General features: G+C 46.7%; 1 protein-coding gene across 45 annotated transcripts in view; it reads right to left on the reverse strand.

Annotated features, from left to right (window-relative positions):
- Positions 1-1,204: 1,204 nt before the first annotated feature.
- The window catches only part of LRRFIP1 (LRR binding FLII interacting protein 1), a 136,419-nt gene continuing 122,462 nt past the window's right edge, over positions 1,205-15,161 (reverse strand). For 35 of the 45 annotated variants that reach the window (XM_082691006.1, XM_082691001.1, XM_082691009.1 and 32 more), the window contains one exon: positions 11,989-14,996. In XM_082691006.1, coding sequence (XP_082547132.1) covers positions 13,273-14,996 — 1,724 coding nt within the window. In that variant the 3' untranslated portion in view covers positions 11,989-13,272. Of the gene's footprint in view, positions 2,079-3,539; positions 3,645-4,728; positions 4,809-5,490; positions 5,609-7,332; positions 7,383-11,988; positions 14,997-15,161 lie in introns of those variants that run through there. The other 10 variants (XM_082691024.1, XM_082691023.1, XM_082691012.1 and 7 more) reach the window with 2 other exon arrangements.

Here is a 15,161-nt window from a genome sequence, read left to right on the forward strand (position 1 = left end):
GAAATATAGAAAACATGTTGTCGTGGAGAGTTGGTGCTTCCATGGGATCAATGCAAGAGTAGGTTTCTGTATTAAAAACATGGGTCTTGGGGCGGCTGGGTGGCTCAGTGGGTTAAAGCCTCTGCCTTCGGCTTGGGTCATGATTCCAGGGTCCTGGGATCGAGTCTTGTATCAGGCTCTCTGCTCAGCAGGGAGTCTGCTTCCTCTTCTCTCTCTCTCTGTCTGCTTACGATCTCTGTCAAATAAATAAATAAAATCTTTAAAAAACAAAAATGGGTCTTGATGTACCTGGGTGGCTCAGTGGGTTAAGTCTCTGCCTTCAGCTCAGCTCATGGTCTCAGAGTCCTAGGATGGAACCCTGCATCAGGCTCTCTGCTTAGTGGGGAGCCTACTTCCCTCTTTCTCCCTCTGCCTGCCTCTCTGCCTACTTGTGCTCTCTCTCTCTCTCTAATAAATAAATAAAATATTAAAAAAATAAAAATAAAAACATGGGTCTTGAATATGCAGCAGCTACAACATGTCTGTGGGCACCAATGTGTGACTGGGGACTGGATGATCTTATCTGTGGCGTGCTCAGGAAGGAGATCTGAACTGTAAACTGTCTGTGGAACAAGGAGACATGAACTCCTCTCGTGCCTAATGTTACCTTGTGTATCCCAGACCCAGATGGTACTGGGGGACAGGCCCCCATGACCTCTAGCACTATGTCAGGAGCGCTGTCTCAATGGTATACACCCAGGTCATGTCCCTTACACCAGGATTCTCCAAGTGTCAACATGAGGTATACTTGGGTGACACTGTCTGGCTAATATCCTGAAAAGCTGACTTGCTGACCCAAGCTGCCTTGAAGTACAACATCCACAGGACTAACTAAAAATCTGTAAGTAACCAAACTTTTCTCTACTTTGCTCCAGAAGATCACGTAGGTGACTTTAGTGTGTTAACTTCCTCGGTTTGCTTTATATTCTAAGACTCTTATAAGTGCACTCGCTATTCTTATTTGTTGAGAATACACTTTTTTTTTTTAACTAGGAAAAGAAAAATTAACTAGGAAAAGAAAAAATTTTAACTAGGAAAAGAAAAATTATAAAATTTGATATACACAAAAAAATAAAGAGATGATCCAAAACACATGAACAATGAATACGGAATAAAGATCTTCTTTCTCTGTGGAGAAAGAATATAAAAAAACACATTACTAAAATTTTTCAGCATTTCATTTCTTTAATTTTTCTAATAGTACATTCTTTAAAAGGAGTTCACAACTTCAAGTCCAAATAGAAGGGTCACATAGTACGAATGGAAAGCTGTCATTTTCAGTGGAGCTACTGCCTAATTACCCTGGAAAAAAGTGTTCGTAGGGTTGAACTGATGCAAAAATCCCTTAGAAAAGCTTCATTTGTTGCCTGTAAAGAGTCTTCTTAAGGTCACTTTTACTTCCAGACCACCCCCTTGTTTCTAGTGAAAGAGTTTGCTTCGTAATGGCTTGTGGTTCCACAGTGTTTTGTGTATGAAAAGCATAGGCTAAGATACTACCAAAGTCGCTCCAATTGTAGATTCTGCCCCAAAAGGAAGTCCCGACACTGTAACATTTCCCCTCCACTTTCAGCAAGACACATGAAAAGAAAACTCAAGTTGCATTTTAATCTTTACTTTGATTGCCATGTTCAGTGGCGTTGCGAGGCTGCTGCGTCGTGGGACACGGAGCTCCCGTGGGCCCGCTGTGCTTGTTAAATGACCTGCGGATTTGGAGTGGTGGCCCCAGCCCGGTTCGGGGTCCGCAGTCAGAGGCATCTGGTGGCTGCCGGGGCGGTGGCTGGGCCGGCTTGGGAGCATGTGGGAGCCGAGCGCTCCCTGGACGCTCTTGGAAGCAGGGGACATAGCAGCAATCCAGGGACGGGAACGGAGGCAAGCCCACGATACCATGCTCTCCATCTGCTGACCGGGTTCCTGGACAGAGCTGACGTTTACTGCTGGGACAAGAGAGCGCTCCGATTTGCTTTCATTTTCTCCAGGCGTTTCACTAAGTGGCCGTTGCTCACCTCCAGCTCTTCTGTTTTGTCCAATGCACAGCGCAGCTGGAAGCAAAGAGGAAAGGCAGCTTTGAGGAACTCGCTTCCTCCCAACGTAAAAGGATTGCTAAGATTCCATCCCACTGCACAGGACAGTCATCGTCTGGACACACTGAGCTCCTTGTAGTATAAGCATTATGTGCGTGCATGTGTATATTTCTTAACTATTCCTTAAGGGACTCAAGGCACAAGATCCTGGCCTCAGGAGTGACTAGGCAACCCTCCTCTGAAACAACTCAACCCCAGACACAGCACAGTCGTGGGGGTCCCAATGGTCTGACAAAACATAAGTGAGGTGAACAGATCAGAGCTGAGCCCCGGCCAGTTGGAGGAGTTGGTCCCTGAGGCCTGGGCAGCCAGGGGCAAGGTTTCAGAAACCAAAGTGAGAATGGCAGAGGCCAAGATGGCCATACCGTAGAGCCCAGGCCACAAGAGCTTGGGGGTCAGAGTGGAAGCCACACCAGCAGGGCCACAGGGCGGAGAGGTCGGGGTATGACCACCCCGTGGTTGCGGAGACACGCATCCTCAGAACGGAGACTGCAGCTCTACCTCTGATCCAAAGGCCTTTTGGGGGAGGGTTCCTGGGGTCCTGGCATGGGTTAGCCTCCCTGCATCCCCTCTCACTAGCAGAGGCAGAAGCAGAAGCAGAAGCAAGCCCCCTCTGCAGAAAATTTCCCCAAGTCAGGCCCCAAGGACCCCGCACATCAAAATCAAGCATCACTTCACAAGACACCATACACACGAAGGATAAGCCTTCTGAGGCAGCAAGGGAATTTGAGCTGCCAAGACTGAACATGGGTCAGTCCTTGGGTGGGCATGGAAAACACAAGAGTGTTCCTGTACAATATCTTTAAAGAGAGAAAGATACAGTTAACAAAGAAGCATACACGACCATACAATGAGCAACCATCAGGAATGCACACACTTTAAAAAGATGAAAGGTGAATGGGGAGACCTACCAGCAAAGCAGTAAGGAGCTGGGCAGGACAGGTGGGTATCAGATATGGGAGCTGCAGGGAGAGGGTCTCACCACCTCAGGGTTAGAGCCCCAGAGGGGAAGTGGAAAGACTAGGAAAGAGGAATACGTAAGGAGGTCATGGGTGAAAACTTTCCAAACTTGACTTAGAGACAGACTTCATGGATCCAAGAAATACAATACATCCCGAGCAGAATCAACAGTAGGAAACCTGCAGAGGATGCACGAGGGTGAAGCCGCAGAAAATCAAAGACCAAGAAGAACTTGAGAGAAGCAAGAGAGAAGAGGCCACCTACAAATGCCCCACAGCCACCATCATGGGGAGACCTGGGATTCAGCCCCAGGCTCCCGGGAGCATTGGCGAGGCCCTTTGGGGTGGCTTTGGCGCCAGGCCCGGGAAAAGTCTGGGGGGGGAGGGACAGAAGCTCTCTCGGCTGACAGTTAGACCATCATTTCCCATTCTTTCCCTGCCAACAGCCTAGAAAATTTACCTCTCTTTGGAGTTTCCGTTTTTCGGCCTTAAGTTCATCTTCTATTTTTTCGGCATTTTCAGCAGCCGATTTATAACGGGATACTTGACTCTCTAACCTTATTACCTAGAAGGAAGGGAAACATCCTATGTGTAAATTAACAGGCCTGTTTTCTTTCTCCAGTTGCTTTATCACATGTGGAATCAAAAGGCAAAGTTATCAAATGGCAGGACAGACCATGCAAATCATTAAGACCTAGCACCTTGGGCTGTGTATAGGTTCTAGCCAAGTGAGCCCTTCTGGGCAGCCCAGTGCTGATTTCTGTGAGGGTTCCCTCCCCTTTCTGACCCTAGTCCAAAGGCGTGGCTCCCACAGTGCTGCCTCCCTCCCCGACGTGGGGCCATTCTGCAGGAGAGGTATGTTGAGGCAGAATGATGCTCTGGACAAAGGTTCAGCCAGGGCCTCAGCTCTTGTCACTCTCCCTGGGGTGGCATGGTGGGGAGGAAGCAAGGGAGAAAGAAAGGCCAGGAACTAATAGAGAGGAAAGGAAGGAGGCTTGAGGATGGCATTCCACAGCCAGGCCTGTGGCGAGGGACAGGAGCAGCCACAACCCACTTGAGACTTTCAGTCCACTGAGACCAAAAGCCTGCTTCCTAAACTCGTCTGGTCCCAGGCATGCTATTCTCATTTCTGTTTCCTCTAAAACTCCCCAAAGTGCTAGCCACAGGAACCCATAACTGAGGGGGTCAGAGTACCAACTTCATCTCTCCCTTGGCTGAGGACGCAGCTTGCCCCAGATTGGCCCAACATGCTAGAGGCATAAACACCCCCATCTAGAAACCAGAGCAAGCCAACCAAGGACAGAGGCAGAAAATCTGGGGAAGAGGGATGGCCCCACGTGAAATGCTTTCTAATAAATTATTTTTAAAGAACATTTTTAAGTACCCCCCCCCCCCGCCCACATTAGTGATTTTCCAGAAACAGCCATTGTTTATAAAGGGTTAGTATCCATTATAACAACCAGAATCTTCCCAGTCATCTTCCCTCCCCTACTTTCTCTCCCTGCAGGAAACACACAGACAGCCCTTTCTGGCTTGGTGACTCTCTGCTCCTCTTTGCGCTCAGCCCTCCAGGGCGAGTTCTAGCAAGTGCACCTCAGTTAATCATCGCTTTCACTCCCCATTTATTGCTTAAAAGTACACACACATACATTTTGTTCTAATGCGGTTATCTCTTGCTCAGATTTTGCAAGTTTAAATTTGAGGTCGCTGATCTGTCTGTTGGCATCCCCTAAAGGTTGAAAGAGAAGGAAAATCTGTTAAACTCTTGGGCTTTTTAAAATGTTGAAACAATAATACCTGGGATCCAAGTCCCCTACTGAGTCATTGGCATGCAAAGCTGGAAGTTCTGGCCTATGGCCCCACAGGGTAAGGAGGGTGGGGGGAAGGAGAGGGGGAAGCTGAGATAGGAGAAGGCAAGCACTCTCCCTGTGCCCAAGTTGGGCAGGTGCCAGGCATGACAGCCCCTCTGAGCACAGAACACAAAGAAGTGGTTGGGGGAGGGAAAGGGGGGGGAGACTTCGGGTAATTTTATCTCCCTTTAGGCCTCTTTCTAGTTTACTTGTATGGAAAAATACCTTTTACTTTTTCTATACCATCGGCTGAAGTCCTATGCAGCCTGGAAAACACCGTTTTTCACAGTGTATCATATGGTGGTAACTTGGAGCACATTTGGGGGGCACCTGTTCGAGTCCCAGGGCTCACACAGGATCAGCCCCACTCTGCCCACCTGCCCAGCCTCGTTCCAGTTCCATCCCACACAGAGACATCATTGCACTATTGTACTCAAGGGCTTTTGGGGGCCAAGGGGAACGCCGGGTGTTCTTGGCCATGACGGTTTTTCTCCCCTGGCCCCAGGATCACACAAACAGGACAGGTAAAGGGTTTACTTCCCCAAGAGGATGGACATTTACTTTGCAGATCCATTACGTGAATGTCTGTCCCGTTCTCTAAGATGTCATTTCCGGGGTGCGGGTTGTCCAGCTTGCCGTTCTTCTGTCTCTCTTCCAGCTGTCCTTTGAGTTTCTTAATCTGAAAACATCCACCAATAAAATGTGTGAATTTCTCGACTCTAAATGAGGCCAGAATTTGAGCATAGAGCCTATGACAAAGGAAGAGGTGTGCAGAAACCAATGCCCCATAATACAGTTGAGTGTTGCTATGGGGTTATTTCCTGGGTCTTCAGGTGCCCAAGAGATTGGGGTTATGTAATCAAGTACAAGAAAAATCTAGTAAATGGTTACAATCCACCAGCCACCATGGTTGGGGCGGGGGGTGTCTCTCACCTTTAATAACCAATCCAAATAAAGAGATGAACACCCTCGGCCCATTGGTACTCTTCTCAGGAAGTAAGAGCATAATGGGTGAAAATGGAATCAGGTTCACCATATCAGGCAGAAATTATTTTGTAACTCTGGGTGAAAAGTTACTTTTTTTTTTTTTTTTAAAGATTTTATTTATGTATTTGACAGAGAGAGATCACAGGCAGAAAGGCAGGCGGGTATGTGGGAGGGGGGAAGCAGGCTCCCCACCAAGCAGACAGTCTGATGTGGGGCTCGATCCCAGGACCCTGGGATCATGACCTGAGCCAAAGGCAGAGGCTTTAACCCACTGAGCCACCCAGGCACCCCTGAAAAGTTATTTCTAAGTTTGAAATTCCTCTTGAATTCAGGAGACTATACATAACATACTTTAAACTTTTATCTCAGAGTTGTTAGCAAGTCAGTGCACTAGTCACCTTCACATTCTTCACTTAGAAGCTGGGCAGGCACCATCCAGAGGGCCTAACAGAACTGTGTGCTCCCTCACAGAGCCCCTGCTCTGGGAGCTGGCCTCTGCCCAGCTCTGCTCCCTGTGGCGGAGTCATGTTGAGCCGGAAGGGAGGTCAGCAGCCAGGACTGCAGAAAGTTCCGGTGTCTGATGGGCAGTCTCCAGCCCTGTCCTGTTAACCTCTGACCTCTGTGGCCCCCATGGAAGCTGCCTCCTCCTCCAACAGCCAGCAGAGAGCAGAACAGAAACTCAGGCACAGACTGCCCACTGGTATGCTGCACTGCTCTAAGGAAATGCCTACAGAATTAGGATGGAAACTTGTTTTTAGAAGAACCCAGAAACCTCAATGCAGCTACCACATTGAGTGCTTTCCCCGATTTCGAAAGCAACCTTCCGAGGAATTGTAAACAGTATAGCAAAATACTGTTGATTAGGCTTATGTAGGAAACTGAGAGGAACTGAGTTTCCTCAGAAAGTGATCCTAGAAGGACTGAGGAACAGCCCTCCACACAAAAAGAGCAGGACCGTCGGTGAGTGTTTTTGGAGGTGGAAGAATGCGACGAAGTCGACAACTTTGGTCAGCGGCACCAAGAAGAAAGTACCTTCTGGAAAGGGGTGCTGATCACTGAGGGACCCCCCAGACCGACTTCGCTGAGCCAGCAGAAGTCGAAGTGCTGTTAGCACCTGCCTCTCGATGGTTCATCTAGCCCCTTCTACATAAATATTTGTTCTAAACAGGAATCAGCACAGAGCGAACCACATTCAGTTCCCCCCCGCCTGGAGTCGTTGGGACATCCTCTTTGAACCTCACATGACTTGCGATGTCCTATGTGGAAAGAACTAGTAAGGGCACAGGCTGGCTTGGTAATTGCTTTCAGGCATGATGTGTTAGGGTTTTCCCAAGAAAGCAAGAAAGTAAGTATGGGAAGGTTCTCAGGCTCAGGGGCCGCCTGTTGGGGAACTCAAAGTAATAAAAAGATGGTTACCTGTTCCAATAAGCATTCCCGTTCATCAATAAGCTTTTTCAACCTAATATCTAAAGAAATCAGAAAGACAGAGGTTGGGGTGAATCCGCGGAGTGCACCATTCGGCAGAATGCTAAACGGGAGAGCGAGCATTCAGGTTAGTGAAACTGATGATGAAGGTATTATACACGTACCACAGTGAATGAGGCCACACACAGGACTGGGGAAGACGTCAGCCGAGGGAGAGTGGCGTGGGTCAAGCTCTCACACATGCTTATGTCGTCAGGGGCAGCGTCCGGCTGCATGCAAACGGGCTAGTCTTCTACTTGGGGTTAGCATGCAAGGGCTCTAGGGCCAAACCACGCTGCAACACAAGATCTCACAGGCTTCACGGCCGAACATCATTAGCGAGGTACAAATATTCGGAGCATCGCTATCGGTTATCAACGGCATTTTCATTATCTTTGACTTCCCAAGGTCATGGCACAGAAGAAGGGATCTTTCTCTTTTCTCTCAGAGACACCCCAGCGCCAGAGTTTTGACTCTACGTTTACAAATCAGAGGTCTGCTGATGACACAGCTGCTCCCCCACTCCTGTAGAGTGGATCTTGTCCTGAGAGCTGCAGTGATGCAGTGGATTTCTGTCACCCCTGCCACCCGGTCAATGAAGAGTGCATGCCTCTCGAAATCCCCCCAGACATTCCTCTGAAGGTGTGTCAAGGGATATAATCTGCAGAGTACAGAGGAGGAGACCAGCCCGGGGGCAGTTTGGGGGTGCAGGCAAAACCCTACCCCGGTGTAAAGGCCAAATCAGGAAGACATGGTGGTGACAGCACTGCTCATGGGTACTGCATGGTCACTCTGTCCCAGGCATGGCCTGAGTGGCCGCACCTTCCCCCACACAGCCCTACAGGTGCGCCCTGCTACTCTTTCCCTCTTCGACAGGCAGGGGCCCACACCTCTAAAAACTGTACTCCTCTGTTGTTTCAGATCTATACCCAGACCTTGGAGTCGGAGCTGGACTCCCAGCTCGAGACTCTTCCTCCTGAGGCCATAGTGCTTCCATGCTGCACAGTTTTGATTCCCCGTGTGAAAGAGGAAATAGATCATCTGCATAAAATGCACTTTTGTTTCCATCTAAACAATCACCTGTCAATATTCTCATCCCAGTCACAAGCTTTCCTAATTGTTCTTCCAAGCACCCCACATGGTTACTTTGAAAGGCACAACCACAATATAAATTAAGCCAGAAATGTCAAGCTTAACATAGGACAAACTTATGACCTTCTGGAATTCCTTTTAATTTACACAAATTGTTTCTGATAGTTTATTCTTTCTCTTCTACAAGCCCATCTAACACTGAAACACCAATGTCATGAACCCAGCTCTATTCAATGTAACTTTTTATTTTATCTTATATTCTACATACAAAATGCATAGCATCCTAAGAAGCAATGAGTATGTCAGAAAGTGGTCTTGAATTTCATCCGTCTATAGTACAATTTTATTATCATCGCGTTTCTATTAGAAGACTTCGAATATTCTGGATAGCAAGTACAAAATAAACGTTAAGATATAATAATGGAGCTGGCCAACAAATATGAAATAAGGGTAAAATGACCTTCACTCTTGGGGTGAGAATATGAAAAACACAGAAGTGAAATTTTAAGGGAGACAAGCTTTACAGCAGAATTGGAGAAAAGTTTAAAACTATGTTTGGAGAGAATAGAAAAAAGAAAGAAATTAACTGGATAGGAAGAAAAAGGGCACGACTTTTGTAGTTTTAAAGATTACTAAGTGATTCGTGGAGTGCACGGTGGGGCATCATGGAGATGCTGACCATATCCCCTCCCTAGAGCACTGCAGACCTACCATTGTCCTGCCTTTACGAAGTTCTGCTGCTCATGGCTGACCTGACATACCTGGTCATGAACAGACATAAACTATTCACAGGGTAAAACTGCTGTGCTTAGAAACAAGGTATGGAAGAAAATAAAGTCACAGTATCTCAAATTTAGAGTTTCCTTTTATACGGAGAAGAAGTCAACACGCGTTGGCTAGGAAGGGATTTCAATTGTTAAAAGTCTGGTTTTTCCGTACTGAATCCCAATAAATGTTCTGGAACACATGCCAAGAGGCCCATGAAATGAGAAGCACTTATAGTTGGCGAGGTCTTAGGACAGTCACCGGGGCAGCCAGTGTCCGCAGCTCTGACATTCTCTGAGCCCCTGTTCCCCTTGGTCTTTCTTCTGGCCTGCACCTTGTCATCTCACCTGTCCAGGGGCAGCAAGTTCTGCAAGGACCACAAGCACTAAGCACTCCCTCTCTGCACTGTTTTACCTGGATCTGGCCCGTAACCCTAGAGGGCAGGTTCCAACTCCGTTTTCAGAGAGCAAGTGAAACACAGTGAGAGTGGGTAGCTGGCTGGTAATAACACATTCTCAGGAGCAGGATTTCCATTCTGTGGGTTAATTTCAGCCATCGTGGGCCTCTAGCTTCCTCTCCTGAGGCAGAGGAAAATCACCTCCCTCCATATGGGCAAAGATAGTGAGAGGAAAGCCGACGTCTCTCAAGGAATCTGCTCCTGCCTTGCCCTGACTTAGTCTGATTATAATCCATGTTGGGCCATTTCCATGGTCCCTGGGGCCAGCCTCCCACACCAGGAGAGCACCTCCTTCCTGCAAAAGCCAGAACAGGGACAGGGTTTTTCTTCTATTTACAGGGCCTGGGAGGTGTGTACAGATGGGAACTATATATGTCATCCACCACTGAAGTCATACACATCTTGAAAAACATGTAGTTAAAAAAAAAAAAAAGTAAACACTATGTAAATGATAAGTAAAATAATATGCAAATAACATGTAAAAAATTTAAGAAGCTGTGGATAGGGTAAAAGGAAAAGAGTGAGGGTTTCTTCTGAAAGACAAAGTTTTCTCTATTTATGGTCATCACACTGATAAATCACACATTCTAACACATTGTAGGCATGAACACCCCTTCCTTTTGTTCTGTGGCCTGGACATTTGGCCAGATGGACAAATCTCATTGCTGGGTTCCTTTGTTTCGATGGCATGCTGTTCAAGGTGATCTCCTAGGAAAGGGGTTTACCGCAGAAAACAGGAACCCCAAACTGCATGAAGCCCCAGAACTAGCACTCCAGGGTCCTAGTGACAGTAGAGATTTAAATGTTCAAGTCATTAGGTTTGCCGTTCGCTAAACACTAAACATTACAGAAAGTACTCAGTGCAATACATCTCATTTCCAAAAACTCCTGAAAAACACTCTACTGTTTCTCCACCTTTGTATATCATCAAATAAGAACGCTGAATTCAAAATTCTGTTGCTGTTCCCTATTTTCTACGTACACCCATGAGTATACTTTAAGCTTTTGAAGGAGGATTTACATTTTATATACAGTAGCTATGTTCTGGTTTGGGGCTAGAAGACATCCCTACTTTTTGATTAAGGTATCAGTGATGGAACGTTTTCCTCTGCTCTGTATGGGAGTGAAACGTCAGGGGTGTTGGTTCCTCTGGGGTTGTGGCTGAAAGGTAGCCTTTTGGTCTTCTTCTGAGTCTGAATTTTTTGACATCAAATCTTTCCAAAATGCCTTATATTCCGCTGTGCCTTCTTTACCTGAACATCCCTAAGGTCTTACTGACTTCTTGGTAGCTTGAGGGCCTTCCCGTGGACATCAGTTACTGCTACAATGTCACTTACCCCTTCTTGTGGAGTAAGGGCATGCTCACAGTGAAGGCTCTTAGATTATCAAGAACTGACTTGGCTGTTCAGAATCTGCCCACCCCCCAGCTTTTTTTTTTTGCTCACTTCCTGATTCTCACCTGTTCACTTCCGCTAGAAGCCCAGTGCTATTTGCTGTCCACTGGCACAGTGCCTTCCGGACAATGAAGTGATCAAAACGTCTATTACTTAAACAGATGCGTGAATAATCAAGAGCCCTGGACGGCTGACCTAAGGGGTATGAAGTATGACACAATGTCCTTAAATGTGCTATTAAGTAACAGAGGAAAGGGCTTTAAGGTCTTTTAAAAAAGACCTCAAAATGGCTTGATGATCTCACCATCCAGTGAGCTGCGTTGTTGAATCATCTCCCTAGGGACCTCTGAAAGTAGGAATGAGAGCTCTTTCCCAAAGCCCATTCCATGCTGAGTGTGGCTTTGCTATAGTTAGAGGCATCAGCCCCCTCTCCAGGCCTTTGCAGCCTGTGGGCGGGAGACTCTCTAGCAAACCTCGCAGTTTTCCACTCACAGGCCTCTAGTGGGGAGGGTATATTGGCCCCTCGCATCAGGACACTGACAGGCAAGGAGTCAGTGCTAATTTGCCAATTTCACCATATCCTTCAAAGTAGTCTTCGTAGCAGCACAAATTAGCAGAGCAACAGAACAGACAGCTTTCTTCACTGGGGCTCCTCACCAGAACCCAGGAGAGTCTATGAGGGTAGATCTTCCCAGTTCTCCCCAGGAGGGCATGATGCTAGACCTGGTCTAGGTACCAGGAGAGACGTTCACTCTCAAGGGACAATGTAACGAGTCCTTCACAAAACACAGACTGGGAATTAGCAGCCCAGAAGTAGGCGCTATTTTGAAGATAATAATTATGTAGAACAGTAGCCACTGCTGGAATTCAAGTAGCCCAAAGAGTGGAATCACAGGCTTGTAAAGTTATAAAATATTTTTATTTCAATAACATAATAACACTTATGCTTGCCTCAAATTTTATTGAGGTTTTGGTCTTTTTTGTATTCAATTATACCTTGTAACAGTGACATGAATTCTTTCATCTCATAAAGTGTCAATGCATTCAAATGTACAGTCCTTTGTGATTTTAGTATTTTACAATTTTTTAATTTAACTTTACAATTATTTTTAAAAATGCTTCCTCGTATAGAAAATATATTTCCTTCAGGAAGATCAAATCAAGAATTTCCAATAATATATTGATATACAACAAATGAAAATATTTATACCAAAATACCAAAAGTGATTCAACTATTTAAAATATCCCGTTATAGTCGAATCAGCAGTTTGCGCAAGAATGGTACCTTTCATATTTTTCTCTTGAATCAAAGACAAATAGAAAGAGAAGTAATTTAAAGGTTAAAAAAATAAATTTTAGAAATGCTCTCCTGCACAAAATCTGCATTGGGAAGTGCAATTTCAACACATGTCTCTTCCAGAAACAAATTAAAAAAAAAAAAAAAGACTGTATAAAATGACTTTGGTACATAATCAGCATGAAATGAAGTCAAAATCCACAAAATAAATTCAGGTATTATCAATGAGATCAAAAGTATCAGTTTGAGATAAAATACTTAATATGAGGTAAAGGGAAGGAAGATAGCCCAGTGCCTTAAGATATATTTATTTCTTATCCCTAACATGATTAATTACTGTCCTAAGGTGCAAATCTTATCACTCAGTGACCTATACACTATTTGGCCATTAATCTCCTTTTGAAACAAAATACCGTATAGGTTATAACGTACACATCAAAATCAAATACAAAAGGACATAGATTCAAATGAAGACATATTAAAAATCAGCTGTACTCACAAATCTCAGAATGCCATTTGGTCATTTCAGTTGGATGCTGATGGATTTTGTCAAGAGTATCAGCCCAAGGCAAATGTTAAATAGCTTCATTTGGATTGTATGCAGAAACGCGCAGTGTGTAGCATGGTCTGACACGGCAGGAATGTTCTCAGTTAGGACTCCTACTGATTACAGATGTATCTTTCTTTCTACTCGGGGTGATAACCTTAATGAGGAAGAATACAGCTACAAGTAACAATCTGTAACTCAATGTGGTGGATAGCTTGGTGGTCGACTGTCCTATGGTGCATCTATCTCCATGTGGAATGTTTTAGGAACCTCACCCAGGGGGGCAGCAGACGAGCCCCTGACCACTGAGCTTCCTGTGCAATCCTTGGCCTCTGCCCACTTACGACATGGTACAGTCTTCCTTGCTTCTGCCCTTCTCGCTTTCGCCTCTCGGCTCATCCCTGCCTTCTGAAGTGCAGACACCCAGCTCCGTGTTGGGTGCCAAGTCATCGTTTTCTGCGACCTTCTTGACTCTTTGACTGGGCCCCTCTGCCATCTCATGCTGCTCTGTACTTCCCGTTTGAGGGGCATCTTCACTGTCCTTGAAGGGACCCTCACCCTCCAGCAGGGTGCTGCTGGATGCTCCTCCGCTCCTTGGTTCTGGAGGACCCCTGTGCACGGCGCCATCATTCTTAGCACTGTCTTTGATCATGGCTTCCTCGAGCTCCTTATCTCTGGCACTTGTGCCCAATGAAGGGGTTGTGTCATCCCCCAAAGCTGATGTGTCACCATCAGCTGTCTCTTTCCCCCCCTTAGCCTTTACCCCATTGTCTTCTTGGTTAAGTGTTTCATTCAACTCAATTTTAGGATTTTCTGGACAATCAGGGTTTTCACTGCTTCCTGCTACGCTTTCCTCTTCTGGACTTTCAGTCACCTCGTCTGGTGCTTCCACAGCTGGTTTTCTGTCAGTAAGAGCTACGGGCTCATCTTCCTTCACCTCACTTAAATCTGAGTCCTGAAATGTTAACTGTTTCTCGACCTCATTAAGGGTTTCTACAGGTGCTGTTGTTTTTTTCTTCTTGTTTTTCTTCTTCTTGTTCTTTGTCTTCTTCTGTGATGAATCCAGTGCCTCTCCCTGTTGGTCATTCCTTTCTTCCTCAGTGGCTTTCCTATCTAGGGGCTCACTTTCCGCATCTGCCACAGCCAGACCTGTTGCTCCCTGAGGACTGCTTCTAGCCTCTGGACAATAAGCAACGTTCTGCAATTCTGTCTGTGTTGGTTCCTCGCCCCTCAACCCTCTTTCCCCATCCTCCTTTTTGTCATGCCCCCCATCTACCACTGTGCTCTGACCTGGGAGCTCCTGGGGCTCAGCGGCTTCCTGCTCAGAGAACTCTTTGTCTAGATCCCGCCCGGTGCTTGGGTCCAGCTCTGTGGAGGCTTTTGTGGCACGCTGTTCATCAAAATTCACATTGTCATGGCTGGATGTTGGAGGGCCAGAGGCTTCTGTGCTTACCTGCTCCCCAGGCCCCATTAGCCCTGCTTCCACCACACCCTCCATGGGGCTCCCATCTTCCTGCCCCGTGTGTGCGCTGCCCAGCCCTCCGGCTTCAGATGGTTGCAGGCAATTGGATTCTGCACACAGCTTTGTGCTACCCTCTCCCAAGTTGGCATTCAAGTCTTCCTGGTTTTCTGCAGATTCTTTGCTGTGGATTTTGATATCCAAGGCATCGTAACTGTCCTTCCCAGTCCCAGGATCTGGGGCTTCGCCACCTAGCACATGCAAACATTCGGACTGCTCAAGGGAAGCCCCAGTCCTATTGCCTGGTGTGTTTCTGACCTCATCGGACTCAACCTGCTTTGTATTTTCGAGGAGGGAAGCATTCTCTAGAATCTGGTTGTGAGCCTTCTCCTCATTCGTAGCATCTGCTAATGCTCCCGGGGAGGGGGCACCATCTTCAGAGGCCTTGTGGTCCTCGGCATTTTCACCAGGGTGGAACACCTCTGTGCCCACACACTCCTGGGCTGGGTCCTCCTTGTGCCGCTCTCGCTCAGTATTCTGCAAGATTTCTTTTTTCCCCACATTCTCCACAATTTCACTTTGCACCTCCACTTCACTGGCTCTTCCTAAAAGACCATTGAGAAAATTGAAGGGACCCCATGATGTGGTGACCACTGAGCACACATCACAGTGTAAACACATGTTCTCTCACCCACCCGACCCCCTTCCTAAGGAGAGCGCGGCCTCAAAGGATCACACGAGACAGAAGCCTCTGCCAAGTCTGTGCGGCA

This window comes from Mustela nivalis (genome assembly GCF_964662115.1).
Source record: "Mustela nivalis genome assembly, chromosome: 11".
Classification (NCBI taxonomy): Eukaryota; Metazoa; Chordata; class Mammalia; order Carnivora; family Mustelidae; genus Mustela; species Mustela nivalis.